At 46.6% G+C, this 22,671-nt stretch overlaps 2 protein-coding genes across 3 annotated transcripts in view; one reads left to right on the top strand and one right to left on the bottom strand.

Moving 5' to 3' along the window:
• RRP8 (ribosomal RNA processing 8) overlaps positions 1–22,671 on the bottom strand; it is a 59,432-nt gene that overhangs the window by 7,310 nt on the left and 29,451 nt on the right. The gene's annotated exons all lie outside the window — the stretch shown is intronic.
• Positions 1–22,671, top strand: part of DNHD1 (dynein heavy chain domain 1) — a 79,135-nt gene that overhangs the window by 54,955 nt on the left and 1,509 nt on the right. Inside the window, exons 24-40 of one of the 2 annotated variants that reach the window (XM_040461331.1) lie at positions 5,511–7,119; positions 7,306–7,514; positions 7,717–7,921; positions 7,994–8,096; positions 11,973–12,122; positions 12,369–12,551; positions 12,681–13,112; positions 13,332–13,791; positions 18,075–18,431; positions 18,659–18,811; positions 18,989–19,167; positions 19,302–20,261; positions 20,462–20,648; positions 20,853–20,975; positions 21,061–21,262; positions 22,225–22,316; positions 22,451–22,600. In XM_040461331.1, coding sequence (XP_040317265.1) covers positions 5,511–7,119; positions 7,306–7,514; positions 7,717–7,921; positions 7,994–8,096; positions 11,973–12,122; positions 12,369–12,551; positions 12,681–13,112; positions 13,332–13,791; positions 18,075–18,431; positions 18,659–18,811; positions 18,989–19,167; positions 19,302–20,261; positions 20,462–20,648; positions 20,853–20,975; positions 21,061–21,262; positions 22,225–22,316; positions 22,451–22,600 — 5,754 coding nt within the window. Of the gene's footprint in view, positions 1–5,510; positions 7,120–7,305; positions 7,515–7,716; positions 7,922–7,993; positions 8,097–11,972; positions 12,123–12,368; positions 12,552–12,680; positions 13,113–13,331; positions 13,792–18,074; positions 18,432–18,658; positions 18,812–18,988; positions 19,168–19,301; positions 20,262–20,461; positions 20,649–20,852; positions 20,976–21,060; positions 21,263–22,224; positions 22,317–22,450; positions 22,601–22,671 lie in introns of those variants that run through there. The other variant, XR_005786433.1, reaches the window with a different exon arrangement.

Here is a 22,671-nt window from a genome sequence, read left to right as displayed (position 1 = left end):
AAAAAAATTAAAAGACATACAACAAAACAAAAAACTGTGACCCATTGTCTAGAGAAAACAGTCAATAAAAACTGACCTTGAAATGGTCTAGAAGTAGAACTTAGCAAATATTTTATAGCAGCTATTATAAAAGTACTCAGATTCTTAAAGGAAAATATGATCTTAATGAGTGAACGCATAAGTAATCTCAGCAAAGAAATAGAAACTACCAAAAATAACTAAATGGAAATGGAAAGAACTGGAAAACACAATAACTGAAATGAAAAAGTCACTGCATGGTTTAACAGCAGATTGGCAATAGCAAAAGTCAGTGAATCCTGAAGAACAGAAAAATACTGAATATGAATACAGCTTCAGTATAACACACATGTAACTGGGGTTCCCGAAGGAAAGGAGAGTGAGATTAGGGCAGAAAAAAACCTATGAGGAAATAATGAACAAAATTTTCCCAAATTTCTTGGAAAATACTGACTTTCAGAAAGGGAAAACTCAGTTATCCCCAATTAAAATAATAAAAAGAAAACCACACCCAGGCACATCATAGTCACACAGCTGAAAATCAAAGAAAAGAGACACTTGAAAGTGGTCAGAGAAAAGATAAAACACATTATGTACAGATGAATGATATTAAGAATGATGGTTAACTTCCCATCAGAAACAACAGAACCCAGAGGATGGTGAAATATCATCTTTAAAGTACTAAAAGGGGAGGGGGACCTGTCACCTTAGAATTCTCCGTCCAGTATAGATACTCTTCATAAATGAGGATAAAATAAAAGTATTTCAGATGCATGAAAGCTGAGAAGATTTACTGTCGCTAGAACTGCACTATAAGAAATGCTAAAAGATGTTCTTCAGGCAGAAGGGAAATAGAATTGTATGGCAATTCAGATCTATGGAAAAGAAGGAAGAGCACCAGAAACGGTAAATGTGTGGGTGCATATAAGTAACCTTCTTTTTCATCTCTTAGTTTCCTTAAAAGATAGTTGATAGTCGGGGCGCCTGGGTGGCTCAGTCGGTTGGGTGTCCAACTTTGGCTCAGGTCATGATCTCATGGTCCGTGAGTTCAAGCCCCATATTAGGCTCTGTTCTGTGCTGACAGCTCAGAGCCTGGAGTCTGTTTCAGCTTCTGTGTCTCCCTCTCTACCCCTCCCCTGCTTGCGCTCTGTCTCTGTCTCTCTCAAAAATAAATAAACATTTTAAAAAATGTAAAAAGACAGTTGATAGTTTAAAAATAAAAGTAATAACATTTTTGGCAGAAGTAGAAAATAACCTGGAACGGTAGCAAAAGGATAGGGTGGGTGCAGTGAGTAAAAATTATACTATTGTAAGGTTCTTGCATTCGTGAAATGTGAACTAGGAATTGGGGAAGGTCAGGCATGAGGTGTGAAGTGGCACAATATTACTTCTAAGTATTGATACATTAAGGAGGCATATTGCTACCCTAGAAAAATCACTCAATAACAATAGCAAAGAGTATAATTTAAAATATATAATATTTTAAATATAAAAATATTTAAGTATGTAAAAGGAAGCAGGAAATGAGCAATAGAGGAATTAAAAAAAAGAGAGACGATTAGAAGACAAATGACAATATGATGACTTTAAACCAACTGTATGAATAATTACATTAAATGTAAAGTCCTAAGCGCTCCAAAAAGTCCTTCAAGACAAAGGGTATTACCAGAGATAGAGAACTGGATATCTCAGAATTAAAAGATTTAATTAATAAAAAAGACATAAAAGTCCTAAATGTGTATGCACCTGAAACCGCTTCAAAATATACAAAGAAAAAGAGGGGCGCCTGGGTGGCTCAGTCGGTTAAGTGTCCAACTTCAGCTCAGGTCACGATCTCACAGCTTGTGGGTTCAAGCTCCGCACTGGGCTCTGCAGTTAAGCGTCCAACTTTGGCTCAGGTCATGATCTCACAGTTTGTGGGTTCAAGCCCCACGTCAGGCTCTGTGCTGACAGCTCAGAGCCTGGAGCCTGCTTCTGATTATACTATTGTATAGTATAGAGGTATCTCCCTCTCTCTCTACCCTTACCCTGCTCGTTCTCTTTTTCTCTCAAAAATAAATAAATAAAAAATAAGAATAAAATAATAAATACATAAATAAATAAATAAATAAATAAATAAATAAATAAATACAAAAATATACAAAGAAAAAGAATGGATAGAAATGAGGGACAAATAGCAAGTCCAAAATCACTATAGATTTAATACTCCTCTCAATACTTAATAGAACAGGAGAGAGGAAATAAGGATATAGATCTAAATAGCCCTATCAACTATATTTACATTTACAGAACATCATACCCACCATCTGCAAAATACACTTTCTTTTCAAGTGTATATGGAGCATTCTCCAAGATAAATGATAATGCTGGGCTATAAAATAAGTCTCAACAAATGTCAAAGGATTAAAATTTGTAGAATATTTTCTCTGACTACAATAATAAAACTCAATAACAATAATACAGCTAGAAAATTCCCAAATTCTTTGCAATTAACACACTTCTAAATAATTCATGCATCAAAGAAATCACAAGGGAAATTAGAAAATATTTTGAACTGAATAATAAAACAAAACATATCAAAATCTGTGGGATGTAGTTTAAGCAGAGCATTGTGATCAAATGGACTATATCCTCAGAATGTAAAGTTGAGTCAGCATTCAAAAATCAGTATAATTTATGACATTAATAGAATAAATGAGAAAACATGTAAGATCATCTTAGTAGATAAAGAGAATGCATTTGATAAAATTCAACACTATTCATGGTAGCTCTCAGCAGACTAGGAATAAAAGGGAACTTTCACAGTTTGATGAAGGACATCTATTAAAACCTACAGCTAATTACGTACTTAATGGTGAAATATTGAACACTTTATAAGATCAGTCACAAGGCAATAACATCCACTTTCACTGCTTCTATTCAATATTGCACCAGAGGCCCATCAGTGGGTCTCTGGTGCACATCAGTGCACCACATCAGTGCAATAAGAAAAAGAAATAAAAGCTTTTAAAATTGGAAAAGACAAACTAATACTCTCTCTACTGTCATATAACATGATTTTGTTTCTTTTTTTATTTTTTAAATGTTTGTTTATTTTTTGAGAGAGAGAGCAAGCCAGGGAGGGGCAGAGAGAGAGGGAGAGAGAGAATACCAAGCAGGCTCTGCGATCTCAAGACAGAGCCCGATGTGGGGCTCAAACTCATGAACTGTGAGATCATGACCTGAGCTGAAATCAAGAGTTGATCACTTAACCGACTGAACCACCCAGGTGCCCCAACATGATTTTCTACAGAGAATCCTAAGTAATCTACACCATCACCACCAACAACAAAACAACCCTACAAAACTGCTAGAATAAATAAGTGAATTTAATTTAGCAGGGTCATAGGATACAAAGTAAATCTATTGAAATCATAAGTATTTCTATATCCTAGTAATCAAAAATTTTAAATATAGCTTAAAATATCATCTGAAAGCTTAAAATATTTAGGAATAAACTTAGATATATACACTGAAAATCACTAAATATTGCTGAGGTAAAGGAGACAACTAAATGAAGAGATATACCATGTTCATGGGTCAGAGGAGTTAATATCATTACAGAGCTCATTCTCCTCCCCCAGTTGATCTATAGATTCAGTGGAATGCCAATCTAAATCTTCTAAATCTGAGCAGGCTTTTTTGTTTGTTTGTTTTTTTTTTGTTTTTTTGTTTTTTTTTTGGTATAAAATGACAGGATTGATAGGCTTATTCTGAGACTTATATGGAAACACAAAAGACCTAGAAGAGCCAAAATGACTTTGAAAAAGAAGAATAGGGGCACCTGGGTGGCTCAGTCGGTTAAGCATCCAACTTCAGCTCAAGTCATGATCTCACTGTTTGTGGGTTCTAGCCCCGCATCGGGCTGTGTACTGACAGCTTGGAGCCTGGAGCCTGCTTCGGATTCTGTGTCTCCTTCTCTCTCTGCCCCTCCCCAACTTGTGCTCTGTCTCTGTCTCTCAAAATATATAAATGTAAGGAAGGAAGGAAGGAAGGAAGGAAGGAAGGAAGGAAGGAAGGAAGGAAAGAATAAAGTGGAAAGGCTTACACTATTTATTTCAATGCTTACTACAGGGCTATAGTAATCAAGAGAGTGGGGTATTCATACAAGGACATGGATACAGACAGACTAATGGGAGAAAACAGAGAATCTTATATAATCATATATAGTCAATTGCTTTTCAACAAATGTGCCAAAATAATTCAATGGGGCAGTTGGAACAACTACACATCTGTTTGGTGAAAAAAAAGAAACCCTGAATCCTACCCCATGACATACACAAAAATTAATTATAAATCAGTTAAAGACCTAAATGTAAAAGCTAAAATTATAAAACTTTACAAAAAATGTTAGAGAAAAATCTGTATGACCTTGGTTAGAAGCAATGATTTCTTAGGACACAAATATTGGATTTTGTGAAAATAAAAAACCTATGCCCTTCAAAAGACACTGTTAAGAAAATGAAAAAGTAAGCCATAGACAAAAATACAATACACATATCTGACAAAGGACTTATACCCAGAATACATAAAAAAGCTCTTACAACTCAATAAGAAAACAAACTCCATTTTTAAAAATGGATAAAAGATACTTCACAAAAGAAAGATTAGTGAGTGGTCAACAGCACCTGTGGCAGCATTATTCTGCACAGTCAAAACCTAGAAACAACCTAAATGTCCATCAGCGTGTCAGTGGGTCTACAAGTTGTGGTATTTTTATAATGGACTACTACTCCAATAAAACAGAATAAACTGACACACATGAAACATGGATGAATATCAGAATCATGCCGAGTGAAAGAAGCCAGACATGCTAAATTACATACAATACGATTCCCTTTACATGAAGTTCTAGAACAAGCAAAGCTAAGCAATAGTGATACAAATCAGATCATATAGAAGTTCCTGGGACAATGTGGCAGGGTACTGACTGCAAAGGGTCATGAGGGAACTTTCTGAGGTGATGAAAATGTTCCAAATATCATTGGAGTAGCGGTTACATAGGTGTGCACATTTGTTAGAACTCGTGAGCTACACATTTAAAATGTGTACATTTTATTTTACATAAGTCATAGTTTAACACTGACTGCACAGAAGTGTGTGTGTGAGAACTCCTCTCTCTGGACTGTGATGACTGCACTTTCCCCCTATTGTGTCAGATCAGGCTTCCATCCGTCCCAGCTTCCAAACTTCCTGTTGTTAACAAATAATTGGTCACAGAAGTAGGATTTTCAGGGAGAAGGAAGAAGAAATCACTCGCTTTTAGGGAGGGTGTGGGGGAGACAGAACAATATACTCAGACATGACAAAGTCCCAGCACATCCGGTGTACAAAATTCCTTTAGAACCCTGTGTGTGCCCGAAGTAAACCCAGGGAAGCAGGAATAGGAAGAACAGGTGACACCGTCATGTGCGCACCTGCATGTCCTCACTGTCGGTCTTCATGTCCCACAGACCCAGAGAAGACCTGCCAGCCAGTGTTGGAGACTTTGCGCCAGGCCATAGATGGCACGGTGTATGCCCACAGCACCTTGGAATTGCAGACGCTGCAGCCTCTAGTCAACTTCCTTGCCACTGCCACAGTACCAGGCTTCTGTGAGCTCCCACTGTGCCCACGTCTCTTTAGACTCTTCACAGTGCTGGCCCTGGGTAGCATGACCCAGGCCATCCTTCTGAGCAGGCATACACCTAGCATCCAGGCCTGGCTTGAGCGCTTCCCCTCTGTGGAACGGGAGGGGGTTCTAGCGAAAGCCCTGGTCCGGGCCTCAGTGGAGGCCTGGGAGGCTGTGGGCAACTGCTTTATGCCTTCCCCGCTCCACCCACATTACCGCTTTTCCCTGCACTCTGTGAGCCAACTACTGGGCAGCTTGCAGCTGCTGCCAACCAGGATGGGCTCCCGGGGTTTTCTGGATGTTCCCAACCATCAGGAGCACTTGCACCGGGTGTCAGGCTTACGTGGCACCCGCCTGACAGTCATGATGGCCACACGTAACATGGTGCGTCTTTGGTTGCATGAGGCACAGAGGACATTTTGTGACCGGCTGGATAGCCCTAGAGAACGCTCCTACTGTGCCAACCTGCTCCTAGAAGTAGCTCAGAGTGTCTTCTGCTGTGAGCCAGCACCCCAGCATGGGGGCAAGGGCTATGAGGAGGAGGAAGAAGATGAGGAGGAGAGAGTGCCCGAAGTGGAATCTGAAGGGGAGTTGGCCCAGTGGGAGGACTTAAGCAACAGTGGCAGTGAGACAGAGGAGGAGGACGACCCTTATGGCCTTCAGGTTACCACAGGCTCACCCTCCAATGATTCAGGTCTAGCACCTTCCACAGCACCAGTAAAGAAGGAAAGCACAGAAATTATAAGTCAGGATACAAGCCAGGAGGAAGGCACAAAGACCTGCAGCTGCAAACTTCAGTTAAACAGAAACAAGAGTTGGTGGCAGAAAACCACCCAGATGGACCTAGTCTCTCCTCTGTTGCTACCAGTGCTACTACTCTGCCCCTGGGAAAAGCCCTCTGACCTGGTCTTCAGTCAGGAGCTGACACTAGGGTCCAACTCTGAGAGCCCCAGCCTGTACCTGGAACGGCAGTGGGAGAGCCTGGAGGAGCAGCTGTCCACCACAGCCTCTCAGCTGAAGTTGAACGCCTCCCTTGCCTCTTGCCACGCCATGGCCATGCACGTGGCCCGCCTGGTCCGGGTGCTGGCCAGGCCTCGGCAGCACGGCATACTGCTCTCAGGGGCTTTGGGTACTGGGCGCCGTACTGCCATCACTCTGGCAGCTAGCATTTATCAGGCCCACCTCTTCCATCTGCCATCTGGCTCAGAGGAGGCCATTCTCCAGTGTCTACGGGATGCCAGCTGGCATGCTGGCATGTTAGGCCAGCCAGTGGCCCTGCTGGTGCCCAAGGGTGTGGATCTTACTACCCTTCATCGTCTGCTGGCCCTGGCAACCTCGGGCAGTTTCCCTGACCAGTATACAGAGGCAGATCTGGAAAGTATTGAAGAACATCTCCCCAAGGAGAACCTTAGTGTCAAGCAGAACATCAAGAAGGAAGTGCTGTTGCACAGGTGAGGCCAAGAACCCCATACTAGGAACTGCTTTGCTCTTGCTCTGTCCTGGCCAAAAGGCCAAAAAGAAATCTAAGAGCTGCTGTGAGAGCTCAGATCAGGGATAAGGGGTCAGGTTTGGGGTTGGGACCTCGATGGGCAAACAGGGATAAAGGGGAGGACAGTATCTGAGCTCCTGGCCCACAGGTTCTACCAGCAAGTGTGCAACCACCTGCACATCTTCATCCTGATTGGAGATGACCAGGCCCACAAACAGCTGCCTTCCACCCTTTACCTGAGGCTTCTTCAACTGGCCATTGCTAGCATTGACCGCTATGAACCCTGGGACCAAGACTCCCTGATCAGTGTGGTCCGGCACTACCTGGAGGGTGCTCAGAATCCATCCATTGATGATGGTGAGCCCTTTTTACTGTTCTCACTACTCATCCCAACCAAGTTTTAATGAGGGTTCAGGTCAGTCTCTCTCTCTCTCTCTCCCTAGAACCTAGTGACCCCCTTCACCTTTTCTGCCCCTTTTCCTAAATCAGAAGAGGGTCCCTTTTCTTTCCCATTCCCCTACAAGTTCACAAGCCCAGGCTAAAGTCATGCCCATTTCAGACTCCTTGAAGTGCCCAGACCTCCAAGCGTCAATTCCCAGTGTGGCCAAAGCCATGGCTCTCATCCACCTTTCGGCTGCCAGCTACCATGGACACCTATGCCCTGAGTTGCCACTAGTCACCCCCAAGACATTTCTAGACTTTCTGGACACCTTCGTGCTGCTGCAGCAACAGATGACTCTGCAGATTAAGAAGAAGGCCCAACGGTGAGTGGCCCCATTTGCTGCACTGTACCTCCTGCTTCCTTGGGTCCACTAATTGGTATATTGTTTCTCCAGGATCCAGAATGCCCTGGAAAATCTGAGAATGCTTATGGAGAAGCACAATACCCACACCAACTTTGTCTTTAACTTGGAACAGCTGCTGAAAAGTTCCCGCAAGGTAAAGGGGGAGAAGATTGTGAGGTATGCACAGTAGGGTCAAAGCAGGAGACCAAAGGGGGATTTTGGAGGAACCAATCAAACCGAACCTAAGGGTTTTTTTTTTTAAGTTTATTTTTATTTATTTTGAGAGAGAGAGAGAAAGCAGGGGAGGGGAAGAGGGCAAAGGAGACAGTATCCCAACAGTGCAGAGCCCAGTCGCAGGGCTCGAACTCATGAGCTGTGAGATCATGACCTGAGCTAAAATCAAGAGCCAGACACTTCATACCTACTGAGCCAGGCACCTCTGAACCTCAGTTCTTATCTCTTAAGAGTACTCTTTTCCTCAGGGGATCTCTTTAGTCTCTGCTATCACCTCCTTTAGAGCTTAGGCTCAAGGTTGCCCATGGCACAGCTGAGATCAGGCCGATTCTTCTAAACACATGAAACCCCAGTGTCTTCTTCTGGTGTCCTCAATATGTACCTTGACTATGGGAAGTTCAGTGTACTCCCCAAAATCTCCATGGATTCCCAACAGAAACAGGGCAGAGATTATACTCTCATGATCACCTCTACTCTTATCTCTTCTTCTCCTGGATTCTCTATCATGACTCATTAGCACACCTCTTATAGCCATCCTGTTCTCCCATATAGCTTTGTCTCTGTACCTCTTCCCTCCACAAAAGCACTGACTATACAAGGCTCTTGTGTCCACCGAGGAAATGTGGATGGGTGATGGCAGTGGGTCAATTTAGATTTTAGACCAGACCAGAGACTGGAATGGTACACTAGACCTCAATGTCCTGAATTTCTTTAGTCACCCTCCACAGGGCATTTCCCAGTAATCAGCTCTTCTCTTCTCCTCCCTCTCCCTGTGCCCACTCACAATGCTATTCAACCACTCCACTTTTCCTTTAGAACTCTCCCAACACAATTCTCATGTAACAAGAGATATTTTTCTCGTCCAAACTTAAATCTCATTTTGTTCTTAATAAGAGAGAATTCCAAAATAGCTTTTCTTTTTATTCCTGCTACACAAGGCTTTGGTGAAGGTTCAGGGATAACTGTAGAGAAGTGAACTAGTGGTCAACTCACTAGTTCAAATGGGTTGGACAAAAGGACAAATACTTCCCCTCAACTGGGCTTTCGGGCCATACAGCTCCCAGTGGCCAGTCTGTCCCTTTTGATGGGTGCCTCAGGGATATCACCCAGTGCTGTGCAACTCTAGGGGCATGGCTTCCATTGTGTCTACATGCATGGTTGTCAACGTGTTCTCTGTAAATGATGTTGGAGTTCTCACGGTACTGGTACCCTCCTACCATTCACCACCAAGGGTCACTAGCTTAGATAAAACTTCAGGGCTCATTAAGGTGAAAACAAAACAAAACCTTTCACAGAGGGACAGGAATGCCCATTCAAGTGTTTTCCAAATTCCAGTGTCTTGTGTTGGGTCCTGCCATTTCCCAAAGTGATGAATACCAGGAATTGTTGATCTGATTTAAAGGTGCTACTATTCTTTGAGTCAGTTATATCAAAGCACAACATAAGAAACCCAAAAATCTGAATAAGAGATGTTCATAGTGGATGCACCTGGCTGATTCAGTCGGAAAAGCATGTGACTCTTGATCTCAGGGGTTTTGAGTTCGAGCCCCGCACTGGGTGTCGAGATTACTTAAAAATAAAATCTTAGAGAGAGAGAGGGAGAGAGAGGTTCATAGTGTCAGAGGCATTCAATGTCAGATCCTTTGCCCATTCACTCAACAGCTGTAATAGTGTGTACTTCTTTCAGTGTCCCCCACACCAGGAAATGGCATCACCATCCATTTAGTCACTTAAGCCAAATCCCAGGAGTCATTCTGGAGCCCTCCATCTCCCTTTTCTCTCATATTCCACTGGTCCATTTATTCATTACTGTACTCTACAACAATTAAGGGAACTCCACTTTTTTTTCTGTCCAGCTACTCATTGATATTTATGTCTGTGTCTACATTGATGTCTACATCTAGATAGATAAGTCACTAGAATCCTTGCCAAAACTTTCTGAGGTGGCTATTCTTTTTCCCATTTTATAGACGAGAAAAGTAAGACCCAGAGAGGTTAGGATGAGGATTAAATGACATCTTACTTGGAAAGCATTTAAAAGTGCTGGCACAGGGGCGCCTGGGTGGCTCAGTCAGTTAAGCGGCTGACTTCAGCTCAGGTCGTGATCTCGCGGTTCATGGATTCAGGCCCCGTGTCAGGCTCTGTGCTGACAGCTCTGAGCCTGGAGCCTGCTTTGGATTCTGTGTCTCCCTCTCTCTCTTCCCCTCCCCCATCACGCTCTGTCTTTCTCTATCTCTCAAAAATGAATAAATGTTAAAAAAATTTTTTTAAGTGCTGGCACATAGTAAGAGTTCAATAAATGATAGCTCCTCCTAATTAAGAAAGATAAGGCACTGTCATTGCCTTCATGGTGCCTAGTTTACTGGAACATATAGACTCAGCTAGGCAATGACTGTTACTGTGATAACACTGTGTTATCACAAAGTCCAGGGAGCTCTGAAGTATCGAGACTTTCTAGAGAAAGCAAAGTGCCACAGTAAGTAGCACAGAGCCATGTGTAGAACACGGCAAGCACTAAAAATCATTCCTTACATATGTAAAGAAATGAGTGAAGTGAACCAAAGGTGATGCCTGGAGGTTAGCTAGGATTTGGTGTAAAAGGGAGTGGGGGTGGGTGGGAAGACTGTCACAGGCTGAAGCAAAAGCGTGGCCAAAGGCCCAGAAGGAGGAGAATGTGTGTCACGTTGGAGGAGCTGAAAGTCAGGAATGGCTGGGAGAGTGGGGTGCTGGGGCAAGGACAGACACAAGGTTAGAAAGCGGAGCTGAGGTCTTCTGGGCACAGAGGCCTCGTAAACCAACTGGGAGAGTTGGCAAATGTTCTGAAACATGATGATGATGGTATTTGGCTACGGCATGGAGAGCAGAGGAGAAGAAGTGGGTAAGAGTGGAAACTGAGATGCAGTGAGGGAGCAGACATGATGGACATGTGGGAGGTAGAACAGAAAGTCCTTGAAGATGAGTTGGGTTTGGGGGAATAGAAGAGATGGAGCCAGGGTAACAATGAGATTTTCTTCCTTGGGAAACTGTGTTTTGCTACAGTTCTCTGTGAAAAAGAACGGGTGAGGAGATGAGTAAGATTGCAAGAGATCTGGCAGGGCACAGTGAATATGTTGTTCATTTGTGGGCATGTGGGCTCTGAGGGGCCTGTGAGGCATTGAAGAGGAGATTGCCATGAAGCAGATGGACACATGGATGTGGGGCTCAGGAAAAAAAATCTGGCTAGAGATAGCAATTCGAGAGTTGTTAAAATTTAAGTGGTAATGAAAGGCATGAGATTAGGGAGGGCACATAGAAGTGTAGGATGAGAAGGTAAGGGGGCCCTGAAACATTGCTGTGGAATACTGAAGGGATGGTAGAGGAGAAGACTGAGTAAGAGCAGCCACAGAAGTTGGAGAAAGCCAAAGGAGTACATGGGGTCATGAAAGTCAAGGGAGGACAATGTTTCAAGAGGGAGGGAACTGTCTTGTATGACAAATGCCACTAATGGGTCAAGTAAGATAGAGTATGGCATAATGGTTAAGCATGTGGGCTTCAGAGTCAGACTGCCTGGGCCTGTGTGGCAGTTCAGGAGAAGCAGTCACCCACTGGGAGCTGCATCACCAAGTGTGTAAGTCATAGGCCAGTGAGTGATAGTTCCAGGGCCCAGTCTTTATCTGTGGCCTACATGGAGTTCAACTAGCTCCTCCTGACTATCAAGTGAGGAGTATGCTGCAGTCCCAAGCCCACAGGGCTCCCCTTGGGGTAAGCCCACCTGGCCCAGGATCTGGAGCTGCAGTGCCTGGACCTCTGTTTGCAGAACCTCCACATACTTCAGCAGCAGCTCCAGCAAGACAAGCTGCTGTACGGACGGCAGCTGGCGGAGTGTCAGCAGCAGGAGGACCTCATCAAGAACCTGACCAAGCAGCGGGATGCCTTGCGGGCTCAGTATGAGGCTTTCCTGGAGCAGGTGGGGTCTTGCTGCTGCCTGCCCTGTGCTGCTCTTCTCTTGGGAGGGGACAACACTTCACGGGATGTCCAGAGGAAAGAATGGGGTGACTTGTCATGGAGTCTCGTGGGGGAGGGGCAAAGTAGGATGGCTTGAGAAATGGTCCATCATGGGAACTCCTAGGAAGAGGTGATCACTCCTGGCAACACATTGAAGGAAGAGGACACTTTGGAAATTCACTTCAAGAGTGCATATCTCCTCATTTAGATGGGCAAGGCATTCCTGGGGCCTCTGAGCCAGCTGCAGGTAGCCGACTTTGAGGAGCTACGGAGCTATCGAGTACCACCGGAATCTGTGGTCCGGGTGACCGATGCCCTGTGCGATCTGTTCCACTGTGAAACAGGCTGGGCCAGCGCCAAGCAGCTCTTATGCACCGAGGATTTTTATCAGGTAGGGAATGTGGAGCACGATGGAGGAGGAGAGCAGAGGCACAAAGGGCAGACTTGGCAGAGCGAGGCTGTTAGGGCCAGGTCCAGAGCACCTGTGTCTGCCCCTACCCCTCTTAACACATTTTCCCAGGAGCTGGTGTTCTTCCCCAAGGAGAAGATGACAGACTCCGAGATGATAAAGTTAGCCCAAGCTCTGAAGGCTCCAGGTATGAGTGATGCAGCTCTGCGGGCAGTAAGCATACCTGCAGCGAGCCTGGCGGCCTGGCTCTGGGCCGTCCTGCGCTATGGGCTGGCACAGCGTCGGGGACTGCCCACGGGCCTGCTGCTGCGGCAGATAGAGGCCACGCTGGTTCGGGAGCAGGCCCTCCTGGGCCACCGCCAGTTCCAGGCCCAGGAGACCCTGGAGCACAAACTGGATCTGGCCAACAAGCTGGAAGACTCCTGGGTTTCGCACAACCGTGTGATGGAGAATCTCATTCGCGCTCAATGTGGCCAATATCACAAGTGGCCCATAAAGTCTGCACTGCTCACACCTATGCAGTCCTGGACTACAGAGCTCCAGGTAACCAGCTCCTGCCCCGGTCTTCCTCCAAAGCTCATTTCTGTCCCACTGACCCCAACAACTCTCCTCCTCCCTGCACCCTCACTGCCTCCCTTTGTCCCACTGCCCTCCTTACCATGCTTTCCTGCATACCCTGCTTCACGCCCTCTCTACCAGACCCTCTCTGCCTGTACCCTCCTCGCTGGCCTACATGCCCTCTGTTCTTCCCTTCCACACCAGAAGTTGAAGGGGCACTGCACGACTATGTTCGGGGATGCCCTTCTGTGTTCAGCTGCCATCATCTACCTGGGTCCTTTCCCAGCACTGCGGCGCCAGGAGCTACTGGACAAGTGGCTGGCTCTGTGCAGGGGCTTCCAGGAGCCCCTGGGCCCAGATGATGTGGCACAGGCCCTGAAGCAGAAGCAGAAATCTGCCCTCATGCCACCAAAGAACCCCCTGCTCTCCACACGCTCTCCCTTCAACCTTCTGACCCTGCTTAGCTCCAAATCTGAACAGTTCCAGTGGGACCGAGACCTGAAGCCCCAGGCAAAGTCAGCCCGCCTGGCAGGCCTGCTCCTGCGAAGTCACACCCACTACTCCAGCTTCCGTTGGCCTCTGCTGCTTGACCCTAGCAACCAGGCCCCCATCTGGCTGAACCCACTGCCTCTGCAAGAGACTAGATGCTTGGCCCCAGGTCCAGGTAAAGTGCAGATATAAAGCCAGGGATAATGAACATAATGCTTCTCCTTCTCAGGTATCTGAACAGCCAGCACTCAGCCACAGGTGGCCCTCCCTTTCATAATAAAGACACTAAATTTTTGTAGTCAGCGTATCCTAGATTTCAGCAGCCTACATGATATTAATAAATTAGGTCACATTTGCATCTTGGGGCCTATACTGCAATGATTCTGACTTTACATGTCTGACCAGTCCATGATCTTCCACTTCCTTGGTCTGCTCAGCACTCTTAGAAACTTGGCCTACAACTCGGAGCCTTCCTTACTGTCGGAATTTATCCCATGTTCAGGAATTCTGGGGAAATATTTCTATTATCTCTGCCTGGAGCAGAGACCTATCTGGGTAGAGTGTCAGAAGGAGGTGTTTCCTAGGGGAAGGAAGCAAGGGTATTGGGTAGGGGAAAGAGAAAATGGTGTTTATTTTCCAGAAGGGGTTGGGAGTTGCACCGGGGACAGTAATAGATATCTACAATGGAAGGTACATAATAAAGCAGTCTGTAATGTGGGCTCTATAATCTGACTGTCTGGGTCAAATACCTGTTCTTTGCTAGCTATGCAAACTAAGACATGGTACTTAATCTCTCTAAGCCAAAATTTATTTGACAATAAAATTAGCATCTTACTTATACCCATCTTACAAAACATCATATTAAATGAGATAATTTATGTAAAAGGGGTTCACACAGTGCCTAAAAACAATTTCTCAAAAATTTTAGTATTACTACTCATGTATTATTGCTGCCATTATTACCTTCCATCCCTTGGCTGTCCAGCATAACCTTCCATTGTGCCCATACACCATTATGAAAATACACAGTATATAACTTTCACATGTGCAACTATAAGTAAATTTACACCCTTTCTAGTAAGGGACACAATGAAGAAACATCTAGCTGCAGCATCCAATTCTGAGTCCAGGAGCTGTGAACAGTGTTCATTGTTCTTGATCAGAGTTAGATGTGGCTCTTTGTGATTCTATAACCTATGACAGAGTATACTCTCAATCTCACCATAGCAGTACATCCAATATGCAGAGTGAAGCAAAATCAAATCAAGATAACTACAGTAAACTTCCTGTTTAGAAACTGGATAAGGGTAAGAAACACACACTTATCTAATTAGTCTTTAGCATGTACTGTGTAATGCCAGACAGAGATAGGAAGGCAAATGATTAGCATCACTTCACTGGCTATAGAGTGAGTTCTTGGGACAGCCACTTCAGCTATCCTGTGTTCTAATGAACAGTATGATGTTCCTTGTCCATTGTAACCAGGGCTATCTGTGAAAGGAACATTGGTCAAGAATCCTGTTTGTAGCTGTTCAGCCGTACATAGCCACTTCCTATTGGAATGGGATGGGGGCTTAGGATTTGTCTTCAAATTAAGCAAACACTGATCCCTTGTTACCAGATAGAGGATTTTCTGGCTAATTCCACTAAATCTCTCATCTTCTTTCCTTCAGATTTCATCTGTAAGGATTCTGTTAGCTATTAACCAATGCCAGAAATCTTGGTATACTCTCATTCTTGAATTTAAACCCTATTTTCTGTCTTCTCTCTTAACATTGGTTCTGGGAGCTTGAGAAATTCCACTAAGCCTTAATTGCCATCCAGCTAAACCTTGGCCTTCAGCTCAGAGCTGTAGTAAGAAAATAGTGTGAGTAGTGAGCTCAGGGTAATTGGCCATGGAGCATAGCCCCTAATACTTGGGGGCTGTATCCAAATCAAAAGGGGAAGGGAGACTATTAAATTTGTCAAGCAGAGAATGCATAAAGAGAAGTGCTTGAGATGGATCTGGAAAATTACCTTCCCTGATTTTCCAGCCTCTTCCAATAGCCAGTAATTTCCTATTCCATGCAACATGAGGTAGATAATCATCTTTACAAATCAGCAAGGTGCATGAGTATCTGAACATTTGTGGTCTGAAATTGCTTGATATGAGCAGAAAGGAATTTTCTTACAGTTTTTTTTTTTCCTGAGGGTTGTTTCTCTCATCTAAGTAGAGAAGTAGCCAGCATGCCTTCTTCTAAATCCACTGAAGTTCAGTGAGCATATGGTCCAAATCCCATGAGATAAACCAACTTCTTACCCACCACACAGATTAGTAGGGAAAAGAAAAATCCTCATTGCCTCCCCACTAACTCGCTGTATCAGGTAGAAATGCTATCACTATCAGTAACAAAAACCCAACTTACCATGGCTTAAGACAGAAGGATTTATTTATCTCACATTATAAGAAGTACTGAGATAAGCAGGCACCAGCCTTCAGTGTTGCCTTCAAGTTCCCAGATCCTTCTGTCTTTCTGCTCAATAATCCCTAGCATGTTGGCTTATCACATTATAGTGGGTTGAATGTAGTGGGTTGAATCCTAACCCACAGAACCTCTATGTTAAAGAGTCTTGCAGATATAATTAAGAACCTTGAAATGAGATTACCCTACATTATCTGGGTTGGCCCTAAATCGATGAGAAGTGTCCTTAGAAAAAAGAGAAGGCATAGGGACAGAAAGTAAAGGCCTCATGAAGAGGGAGACAGACAGTGGAGTTATGTAGTCACAAGCCAAGGAACTCCTGGAACCACCAGAAGCTGGAGGAGGCAAGGAAGGAGTCTTTTCTAAAAGCTTCAGAGAGAGTGCTCGCTTCGGCAGCACATATACTAAAAGCTTCAGAGAGAGTACAGCTTTCTCAACACCTTGACTGTGGACTTCTGGCCTCCAGAACTATGAGGAAATAAGTTCCTGGTTTTTCCAGCCACCATATTTGGGTGCTATCCTTCCAAGCATCATGTCAGAGTTGCTGCTAGCCATTTCTGTCCCTTTCATCAGGAAAACAAAAGATCTTCCAGAAATCTGAACAGCTACATGTGGTAGGCAGAGTTTTGGCCCCCGTCATCTTTGTCCTCTATTTTTACTCCTATGATTATGTTACATGGCACAAAAGACTCTGCAGATGTAACTAGGATTACTAATCAATTGACCGTAATAAAGAGATATCCTGGGGTTGCCTGGTGGCTCAGTCAGTTAAGCGTCCAACTCTTGATCTTGGCTCAGGTCATGATCTTGGGGTTCGTGAGTTTGAGCCTAGAGTCGGGCTCTGCACTGATAGCACACAGCCTGCTTGGGATTCTCTCTCTCTCAAAATAAATAACCTAAACACACACACACACACACACACACACACACACACACACACACACAGGACAGAGATATCCTGAATTATCTGGGTGGGCCCAATGTAATCACATATGCCCTTCAAAGAAGCAAGGAGGAAAGAAGAGGCAGTCAGGAAAACTTGAAACACAGAAGGATTCAAGGAACTATTATTTCTGGGTGGAAGATGCAGTGGGCTACAGGGAATGTGTGAGATAGAAATGAATTCTGTCAAAAACCAGTAAGCCTAAAAGAGGACCCAAGTCCCAGATTAGAACTTCAGCCCCCATTGATGCCTTGATTAGCCCTGTGTAACCCCAAGCAGAGCATCCAGTCATGTTGTGCTGGGCTTCTAACCTTCTGAACTCAAACATAACAAATGGGTGTTGTTTTCAGCTACTAAGTGGTAATTTGTGGTGATTTGTTAAGCAATAGGAAATGACTCCACCAAACTGTGGACCCAGCAGCCTCCACTTGCCCACTTCTTAATGCTTAATACTTTTAAAAAATTCTTAAATTTCTTAATACTTAAAAAGATATTATTTCTCTCTTCCAGCTCCTGCTGTAGAGGAGGCAAAGGAGAAGGTGGCTGGGGAGCCAGCCATCTGTGTCCACCATACCGTGGCCCAGGACTTGGCTAATTCCACAGTTTATGGTCTTTCACTTAGCAGTTGCTGGTTCCAGGCACTGATTTCTATATTAGCAACAATTATTTTCGTTATGATAAAAGTAGCTTAGGCAAAAGGAGAGATACACGGAATCTTCTAACCGACCGCTGAAAGGCAGAAATGGAGCAGACTTCCCTGGAGTTTTAGGGAAATAATAATGACAGCTAACATTTGTTGAGTGCTTACTATGTCCAGCTGAGTACTCTCTATGTATCGTTTCATGTCATCTTCACAGTAACTCCGTGAGGTACCTACTAATATCAACCCCATGTTGCAGCTAAGGAAACTGAGTCAGAAAGAGCTTAAGTGACTTTCCTGAGGTGTCTTCCTGTGGACCTTCCCTCAAGAGATAGAGCCTTGAGGGTGAATGGTGTTCTCTAGGAGCCCAGTTTGTCCTCTGAGAGGAGCTCCTCTGCATCTTTCTGTCATAGGGATGGGCTTTGTGAGAAATCAAGAAAAAGAAGAGGCCATGGAAGAGGAAGATGACAACAGTGAAGACAGTGATAAGACTAAGGGCAAAACAAAAGAGCAGAAGACAGAGGACAGAGAAAATGAGGAGGAGGGAAACAAGCAAGAGCACGAAGAGGAGGAGGAGGAGGAGGAGGAGGAGGAGGAGGAGGAGGAGGAGAAGGAGGAGGAGGAGAAGGAGGAGGAGGAGGAGAAGAAGACAGAGAGACAGAGGTCAAGGCCGGCCTCAGAGACTGGGGCTCTGCCCCTTCCCTCCCTTAGTGTGCTCTCAGGCACTGACCCAGGGCTGGGTCCTCAGCTCCAGGAGGCAGCTGCCAGTGGTGAGAACTGGTCCCCACTCACCATGTCCCCCTTCTGTGGCCCCACAAGCCTCTCACCCCCAGCCTGAACTCTGCTCCCATCCTTAACCCAAGCACTAACTCTGTTGAAGAGCCCTGAGGGAATCCTCCTATTATCCATGGGGGAGCCAATGAGAGCCAGATTTTGTACAGGAGAGGGGGCTGGGTGCTGGCATGGTGAATAGAGTGTCCTTGCCTCCCCCTCATAGGCCTGCCCGTGCTACTGACCAACATGGAGCTGGGCCTAGGGTGCCAAGAACTACAATGGCTACTGCGGCGGGAGAAGCTGAGCCCACCCCAGGTGCAGCCCAGCTTCTGTCTCTATCTGAGCACTACTCTCCCCCTCAATGCCTTGGAAAAAGGTGAGTGCCAGTGGGTAAGTTGCCACCACAGCTCTGTGGACACACCAGGTCTCCAGCTTCACTCAGTCTGACCCCGAGCAGGCTCAGTACTGCAGCAGGGTGCCATACTCTCTGTGTACCCCAACCCTGGTTCTGTCAAGGGGTTAAGCATCCCCTATGTCCCTATGTGACCCCAAGTGCTAGGTTATGACCTGCTGAAGGGGCTGAATGTACTGGATCTGAGCCTGAACATGGAAATCCTAGAGGAACAGATGCTGCACGAAATCTTGTGCGTTGAGTGTCCTGAGCTTGAGAGCCGCTGGCAGGACATAAAGATCAGAGCCCTGGATTCCTTTGAAGCTGTGGAGGCTGCTGAGGTGCATGGGGGTCCTGTTATGGGGGGGGATGAGCTCGAGGGGGGGGGGGCAGATATGGGTGTGGAGATGAGTGTGGATGGTGGGGGAACCATGTGAGAAAGAATCAGACCCATGGAACAGATGACTGTCTGCAGGAGGGGCTGCTGCTGATGCTGCTGCTCCAGAACCCAAAACATCAGAAACCAGCCAAATTCCTCCGGGAGATGGTGAGGGCCCAGGCAAAGCTATGTCAGCTGCGTGCCCACTGTGAGGAGCTAGAAGAAATGAGACGGCAGGAGGTGGTACTGTGGGCACCCTATCGGCGTGTGGTCTGGCATGGAATGGCCATTATAAAGGCCCTTAGCCCACTGCAGAACCTGCTTCCACTTTTCCGTATGCACCCAGACAACTGGCTAGCAGCCACCAAGCGGGCCCTGAACAGCATGGAGCAGTATGAGATTCATCAAGGGGAGGACCTGCCCAGCCATCTGCTGCAGCTGAGAACACAGCTGACCCGCCAGCTACTGGGCAGCACTGTGGCTGCCCTGGGCCTGACCCAGTTACCGTTGGTGGGTGCCTTGGGTGCTCTGGCTCTGCTGCAAGTGGCAAGGAAAGCACCAGAGCTGGAGAGGCTGGCGCTTTGGCCTGGCCTGGCAGCCTCTCCTAGCACAGGCTACAGCAAGCCAAGTGTGGCTCGACCAGCCTGGCTGGGGCTGAAAGCCTGGCAAGAATGTAGGATGTTAGAGCTGCTGCCACCATTCGCTGGGCTGTGTGCATCCCTGGCACACCACTCCAATGTTTGGCAGGCTTATCTGTCCCTGTCATCCACAGTGCTGGGTCCTGCGCCTGGGCCTGGACCTGATCCACTTAGTCTCCTCCAGAAGCTGATTCTGTGGCGTGTGCTGCGACCTGAGTGCCTGGCAGGGGCCCTGGCTGACTTTACCACCAGCCTCCTGGGCCGGCCCCTGGATGAAAACCTGGATGCCTCCACCATACCCTTGGAACACAGCCAGGCTACTCAGCCCGTGCTGATCTTGTTGCCACCACCTGGTCACCCCACAGCCACCATGCATCCCCTGACTGTCATCCAGAAACTGGCTGCCAGGCATGAGCAGGTTTGAGCCTTGCTTGTTGGCCACACAGACACCAGACCTCTGTGGACTGAGATGGGGTGTGGTGGTCCCTCCCAGCATGCCCATGGATCTTTCTGGCTTATTCAGGGACTTTTGGGGGTCAATTTGTGGCATTACCTTGGGTCCCTTGGGTCACCTAGGATCACTTTGAGTTACTCTGCCACCTCTCTGTTGGTCTTCAGGGACAGAAGCATCTGGAGGTGATCGCCCTGGGCTCTGAAGCCTGGGATCCAGTCTCGGTAGTGGTTAGCACTCTATGCCAGGCTATGCACAAAGGGCACTGGCTGGTGCTGGAGAACTGTCATCTGATGCCTCACTGGCCGAAGGAGCTGCTACAGCCTTTGTGGAGGCTGTTGGATGGAGCCAGGGGTGCGTTTGCTACCTAAATATGGCTTCTTGGACCCTGTCCAGTACCTGGCCTGACCTTGAACTCTCAGGCCTCATGGCTGATCCCCTCACTGCAAGTCTGTCCCTTGTATCTGACTCCTGACCCTTGAGCCTCAAGTCTGATCCCTAAATTTACATCTGACCCTTTACCCAGTGATTGATCTCAGCCCCATGTTTGACCCCTAGTGGTCTCGGACCTGGAGTCAGAACTGCTTCTGGCCCAACCTGCAAGCAGGAACATGGCCACTGTCCACAGAGATTTTCGTCTTTGGCTTATTTTGTCTGCAGAGGCTATTGCTTCCTTACCAGGTGAGGAGCTCCCCACTATAGTCTCTCAGATTGGAGGAGGATGGTACCTGTGCTGTGCTGACCCAGCACTCTCCTTCTGCCCCAGCTGTACTGACTCAGCACTCCATGCCTGTTTTCTGGGACCAGTCCCTGGAGCTGGGCCATGTCTTGATCAACAGCATGGAGCTAGCCCAGCAAGGACGGAATGTACAATCCCCAACCAGGACACTGCCTCTGGTCCTCCTACATGGCCTCCTGCTATACCGGCAGCTCTATGGAATGAAGCTGCAGGCACACAGGGGCCGCTGGTGAGGGAACCCATCCATCTTGCTCAGTCAGTCACTCAGCAAACATTGTGCATTTTCCACATCCTGGATGAGTATGACTAATTCATGCCTGGGAAGCACCAAAGTGTGAGGGCAGGGTGGGTAGTCAAGAAAGTCTCCTCCAAGGACTTTGAGATCTCACTTTGAACTGAGTCTTGGAAGCAGAGGCAGATCAGGTACCAATGGGGCCTTTCTGAGCAGAGGGATCTAGGCTCAGCAGGAGGGAGATTTCAGTGTGGCTGAGGTGGACACGCTGGGAGGTTGAGTGGGGACAGGCAAGGTTTATGGTAAAGGGCCTTTAAGATCATGGCAAGGGACTGGATTTTATCCTGAGGAGAGTAGGAAGCCACTGGAGGGTTTTAAGTAGGAAAAGAAATGTGATCCTAGTTGTCTGTTGGAAAGATCACTCTCACGGACTGCAGTGTGAATGGACCAGATGGGATAGGGCTGGAGGCAAGCAGAGCAATTTTAAAGGAGGATCTGGCAGTCTCAAGAGACAAGGCCATGGTATGGGTGGAAGGGACTAGGGTAGTCATAGTAGAGATAGAGAGTAAATATGGAGTGAAGAAGGAGGAGGAGTCAAGACAGCCTCCCAGATTTCTGCCGAAGACAATTGGGTGGCTGGTATGGGGGAAATATGATTTCAGTTAAAAAGCAAGCTGTATGAGGGGTGCTTGGATGACTCAGTTGGTTAAGCATCTGACTCTTGATCTCAGCTCAGTTCTTCATCTAAGGATCCTGAGTTCAAGCCCCATGTTGGGCTGGGGGCTGGGCATGAAGCCTACTTTAAAAAACAAAAACAAAAACAAAAAAACAAGTTATATTGGAAGTGCTAAGTGCAAATGACTGGTGAGCCCTTATGAGTTGGGAGCTTGGGCTAGACAGACCAGAGTCCTCAGCATATAAATGGTTCTGAAACCCTGCTTCCTGCTCCCCTCCCCCAGGAGTCAAGTGACCCTGACCCAGGTCCTTCAGATCCAAGACCAGCTGTGGGCCAGCCTTAGCAATCCCAGTGCTGCCATGCAGGAGCTGGCTGGTGAGAATCTTCCTGTCCCCATGGAAAGCCCCGGAAGGGGCAGGGGGAGTGGGAGTACTGAGTTTTTGGTTTGGGTTTGGGAGGTGGTGGAAACTGGAGAGGCTAGAACTGAGGGGTTCTGACCTCATTCTCAGCTTCGGTTTTCTATGGGGGTCCTGTGGGAGACAGCAAGGACAGGGAGGCCCTGACTAGCCTAACACAAGCCTGTCTGAGCCCCAGCAGCGGGAGCTGGGCTCAACCACACACACCCCAGTATCTGCTGGCCACCCTGCTGCCCAGCCCAGGTAAGCTCCAGCCAGGTATCTGTGTTGGGGTGGGGAACCATGCCATGCCACTCTCTCAGGAATGTGAGCTG

This window comes from Herpailurus yagouaroundi, unplaced genomic scaffold (assembly GCF_014898765.1).
Source record: "Herpailurus yagouaroundi ecotype Mexico unplaced genomic scaffold, PumYag 255, whole genome shotgun sequence".
NCBI lineage: Eukaryota > Metazoa > Chordata > Mammalia > Carnivora > Felidae > Herpailurus > Herpailurus yagouaroundi.
This window is presented reverse-complemented; position numbering and strand designations above follow the sequence as displayed.